Source organism: Neofelis nebulosa, chromosome 4 (assembly GCF_028018385.1).
Source record: "Neofelis nebulosa isolate mNeoNeb1 chromosome 4, mNeoNeb1.pri, whole genome shotgun sequence".
NCBI lineage: Eukaryota > Metazoa > Chordata > Mammalia > Carnivora > Felidae > Neofelis > Neofelis nebulosa.
In genome coordinates this window covers 166088964-166094146 of record NC_080785.1, presented here as the reverse complement: position 1 = coordinate 166094146, position 5183 = coordinate 166088964, and the positions used below count along the sequence as shown (strand labels likewise).

General features: G+C 64.4%; 1 protein-coding gene across 1 annotated transcript; it reads right to left on the bottom strand.

Moving 5' to 3' along the window:
- Positions 1 to 881: 881 nt before the first annotated feature.
- On the bottom strand, positions 882 to 2357 carry ZNRF4 (zinc and ring finger 4). Its single transcript, XM_058728333.1, has one exon. The coding sequence runs from the start codon at positions 2340 to 2342 to the stop codon at positions 978 to 980; it is 1365 nt and encodes a 454-aa protein (XP_058584316.1). The 5' UTR covers positions 2343 to 2357; the 3' UTR covers positions 882 to 977.
- Between the last annotated feature and the right edge of the window lie 2826 nt (positions 2358 to 5183).

Sequence of the window (5183 nt, the reverse complement as noted above, 5' to 3'; positions counted from 1 at the left end):
TGAGGCTGTTAGGGCACCATTATTTTGAACACGATACCGAAGTCCGTGGGGTTTATTATTATTATTATTATTATTATTATTATTATTATTAGTTTAGAGGGAGAGTGTGCGCGAGCAGGAGACAGGGGCAGAGGGAGAGAGAGAGAGAACCTTAAGCCCAGAGCTGGACACAGGGCTCGAGCCCATGACCCTGGGATCAATCCAATCCCCACCCCCGCTGAGAGCCGCTGCTTTCGAAACACCCCATGCTTCCAAATTAAACCCATCTGGCATTGGCATCAAGATGACAAGGGAGGGGGTGAGTGGAAGGGCGCAGGAGTTGAGAGCGGCCCTAGATAGACACTGGCTGAATCTGAGTAATGGGTTTGTGGCAGGACGGTGGCGGGGCGGGGGGGGTCATTATTCCATCCTCTCTACTTGGGTGCGTTCGACATTCTCCACCATGAAATTTTGCAAGGGTGGGGAAATTCGGATAAAAGCTGGACGTGAGTTCAGCATAACGTGCCCACGGTGTTTTCTCGGGCCACGTGAGAGGTGTGAGGGGTACGTGGGAACCCTCTGGAGTCTCTCTGCCACTCTTCCAGAAACCTAAAACCAGGGCAAAGTAAAACATTTTGGGAAAAAAAACAAAAAACAAAAAAAAAAAACCACCCACACACAGAACGCTGAAATGCGTAACGCATAAGCCAACCGGGGGTCAGCAGCCCGCGTGCCCGGGATTGGACCGCAGGCGCGGGGCTTCCCAGGGCCACCGTCGGTGACCACACGGCGACTCCCCCCACCCCCGCCCCCAGGATCCAGCCTCAGGCTCGGCTGGGATCCGCCACACGGGCGGCAGGAGGGGCCGGAAGCCGGTGGTCTCACAGCAGCCAGGGCGAGAATCCGCTCTCAGACCCACTTTATTCTCTCTAGACTAGAAACACTCCGCATTTCCACCCTCCCTGCCCCGATCTGGGTCGGCCAGGGGCCGCGGGGCCTCACGGCGGCTCTGGGGGCCTCTCCGGGGGCGCAGTGGCCTGGGCGCGGCCGTGCGAGCTGCCTCGGGCCAGCAGCCGCAGCCTCCGCGAGCGCAGCCGGGCCTGGACGGCCCAGAGCGGGGGCCGGTGGCCGGGCAGCGAGGGGTCCTCGTCGCCCAAGCTCTCGACGGTGGAGTCGGAGCCGTCCTCCGTGCCGGCCAGCGACCGCTGGCACACGGGGCAGGAGCGGCGGGTGGCCTGGGCGAACCAGGGGTCGATGCACTTGCAGTGATAGGTGTGGGAGCAGGGCAGGATCTTGAGCCGGTCGCCCTCCTCGTACTCGTCCAGGCAGATGGCACACAGGTCGTTCCTCCGCGTGAAGGTGCGGACCCGGGCCTTCCGGCGGGCCTGCGTCTGGGCCGCCGGCTCCCGGGGCCCCCGGGCCCCCAGCCAGGCCCACAGCCGTCGCAGGACGAAGACGGCGGACATGAGCAGGGCCAGGGCGCGGCCCAGCACCCAGGACGCGGCCGGCACGGGGTGGCGGTCCGGGCTGGGGCACGGCGGGTAGTCGGGCAGCCGGAGGACGTGGGCCGACCTGTCGCAGCGCACGATGAGCCGCAGGTCCCGCGAGGCGGCCTCGCCCACGAACACCGAGGGGACGGCGATCTGGCGTCGCGGCTCCTCGAACCCGGGCGCCGTGCGCACCAGCTCGTCGGAGCGCGCGTTGCGCAGGACGGCCGCCTCGAAGCCGGCCCGCTGCGCGCGCAGCGCCTTGAGGTCGAACGCGCAGTCGTATGGGCGGATCAGCACGATGGCGCCCAGCGAGCCGTTGCCGGGCCGCGGGCCCTCGAGGGGGCGGCACGCGTCGGCCGGCTCGGCCTCCGTCAGGTAGCCCCGCATGCCCTCGGGGGCCAGGGGCACCCCACACAGGGCCGGCGGGTCCGCGAAGTCCAGGCTGCTGGCGTTGCCGTCCCGCACGGCCCGCACCACCGCCCCCGAGGGCGCCAGCAGGGCCAGCAGGATCAGGGCGACCGCCACCCCACGGCCGCCCCCCCTCCGCCTCCTCCGGCCGCTGTGCGCGGCTAGGTCCCGCCGGGGACCGCAGACGGGAGGCCTCCGGGCATCTCCAGGGCCTCCCAGGGCGCCTGTGGCCCGGGTGGAAGGGAGGCGAGCTCGGAGGGGGTGCTCAGAGGCGGGTGAGCAGGGCAGCCGGGCCCCGCGCGGCCCCAGGCAGAAACTGCTCCTGGTGGCACCCAGCGTGCATCGGGCGTGTCTGTGAAGGCCGGTCTCAGGAGCGGTCGACCCGCCCGGGAGGCCTTGCTGGAGGATGATACCGAGGCCAGGGGCCCCCGGGGTTCCAGGTGCCGCTGGCCTCTGTGACATCATCCTGTTACATCCTGTCCCCAGGAGCCCCCGGTTGCCTAGGGCTGTGGCCGGGACAGAACTCCTGGGTCTCAGAGCCGGGGGCCCGAGCAGCCTCGGAGGAAACCTGTGGGAGGTTCAGAGCATGCTCAGTTCCTGGAGCCGGTAAGGCTCAGGGGTGCCACAGAGCGGCCCCCGGTGGCCCGGACCCGGCACTCACCACTCGTCCTCTACGGCATCATCTCCCCAGCCTCCCAGAGACCCACCCAGGAAGGTGCCCCCTTTTCAGATACCCAGAAGGACCCAGACTTGTTCACGACACCCTCCCCCCAACGAGGTCTGTTCTCAAAACCCAAATTCCCAACTTCCTCCCTCTCTCCCCCTCTATTCCCTCTGCTCCAGCCACAGGCGCCCCCTCACTGTTGCCACAACACACCAGGCCTGGTCCTGCCCCAGGGCCTTTGCACAGGCTGTGCTCTCTGCCTAGAGGGCCCTTTCTCCGGGGCTGGCTCTTTCTCAGGACTTAGGTCTGAGTTCATAGGTCCTTAGAGTTTAACTAGATTTGATTGAGGGGGTGGGGGAGAAGGGTGCCAGGGGCGGGGGGGGGGGCTGGCAGGAAGGGGGGGGGTCCCTGACCCACTGCCTGGTATGCCTTCAGTCCTGCACCAGCTTTATTCTCCCACCTCGGTGCCTCTTCCCCAGCCTGGTCCCCAGCTGTGTCCCCATCCTCCGCCAGAGCCCTGGGTGACAGCCTCCCGGCCTCCCCACCCCTTCTCCCCCAAACCCCCCACCCCGAGTCTGCCTCCTCCTGGGCTAGGCTAGCCTGCTCCGGTCTGGATTGCCGGTTCTGCCGTTCACAAGCTGTGTGACGCCAGGTAAATCACTCGACCTCTCTGGGCCCCCGGTTCCAGGTCTGGAAACTGAGCACAACGATGAGGAACCCATCCCGTAAGACGGACGGTGTGAGCGGTGAAGGAGACGAAGCACGATCACCACTCGGCTCTGGGTCTCACGTCCTCCCTCTCCCGGACCTGACCTGCCTCTGCTTTGAAATCCTTCTAGTCAGGGATCTGTCTGAAATCCCAGGCCTCTGGTCTCCCCGTGGCCCCCCAGTGCCCGCCAGATGAAGTCCAGGCTCCTCTGTGTGGCCCACAAGTCCCCCCACCCTCCCCGCCGCCCCCCGGCCACTCACGGCGGTCAGGACCCTGCCAATCTCTTAAGCCCGATGCTTTTCAACGCTCCGAATGCATCGCGATTCCTTGACCTCTGGGGCCTTGCAAATGCTGCTTGTGGTGCCCGGAAGGGCATTCTGTCCCCTCGCGGCACTTTGCCAGCCTGACTACTTGCTCTGTGGGACTTCTCGGCGGCCCCATGCCTCCCAGGACGGCCCTCAGCCGGCAATGGAGGAGACAGGGACACACGGGCAGAAGGCCATGTGGCAACAGAAGCAGACACTGGAGTGACGTGGTGGCCACGGCAGAAGCCAGGTGGGTGGGGGGGGGGGAGGACAGGGGACAGAGTCTCCCTGTGAGCCCTGGGAAGGAGCCCGCCCTGCCGACATCGACGTGGGTTGAGGACGGGTATCTGCTGTTGGAGGACCTTCCCCCAGCCCCGCCCCAGGGGGTGGCACAGGTTACAGCGGCCCTAGGACAGGAATAGCCCCTGGAATCCTTGTCCCCGACAAGGCGAGGTGTCACCACGTGGAGAATGGAGGGTGAGTAAGCATGAACTTGGTGTCAGAGGGCAGGGAACAGCATGCTGGGAATGCGAAGAGAGTAAGAAGGTCTTGAGAGGAGGGAGAGACTGGGGGAGAGGGAGGGAGGGAAGGAGAGGGAGGGAGGGACCGGGGGGGTGGGGGGAGGGAAGGGGAGCTGTGTGTCTGGAAACAGGGTCTGACCCAAGGACAGGAGAGGGTGGGCAAGGCCACGGAGGACGATGGGAGCCACAGAAAGGCTGAGAGGGAGGGCAGGACCACATTGCCTTTTCCATTTCCACTCTCTAGATTTCTGCACTGCTTGGCTCTTGTGCGATGGGAACGAATTCACTGATTGCTCCTGAAATAAAAAGCAATTTGTGTTTCTGCAAGAGGCCTCTGGCTGCTGGCTGGAGAGGCACAGGGAGGCTGGGAAGCCACGGAGGGGACGGACACTCAGGGAAGGGACTCAGAGGGGACAGTAGCCCTGAGTGAGGAAGAGGACAGCAGGTGCTTGGGGCTCAGTGACGTTACCCCTGCCGAAGCCCTTCCCCCCGGGATTCCTCCCCGAAGTCCCTTGGTGCCCCCGCCTTTCACGTCACTCGAGCAACTGATTTCCCTAAGGGACAGGTCCTTGTCCCCGCTGGGATTTTCAAACCTCATCTGGTTTTCTGAGTCTTTGTATTTTGCAAACCCCATCTCCCCGTGGCAAGATATTTGTGCTTTCCGTGACTCTCACGAAGTTTTGAGAGAAAGACGACAGGAGAGCCGATATTTAGGGAACGTTTTGGTCCATAAAGGAACGGACGGACGAGGATGGGGGGGAGACGGAGAAAGCGGTTCGCCAAAGACCGCGGTGGGTGACGACGGGGCGTCTCGGCTCCCTCGGGCCTGCCGTGACAATGTACCGCAAACTGGGCGGCCGAGGACATCGGGGATTCATGTTTTCGAAGTTCTGGAGACCCGAAGTCCAAGATCAAAGGCTCGGCCGCGTGGCCCTCCTTCTGGAGGCTCCTCTGGCTTCTGGAACCTTCTTGGCTCACGTGCAGGTGGCCTGGAACGTGCCAGCAAATGAACACCCCTGGGCGCGGCCGGGGACCCAGGACCGAACACCCCGTCTCTCTCCCTTCTCAGATGCCAGGGCTCTGGGGTGCGCATCCCGCATCACCTCC

Coding starts and splice junctions, on each gene's coding strand:
- ZNRF4 (XM_058728333.1), bottom strand. CDS start 2,342: ATGATGTCACAGAGGCCAGCGGCACCTGGAACCCCGGGGGCCCCTGGC.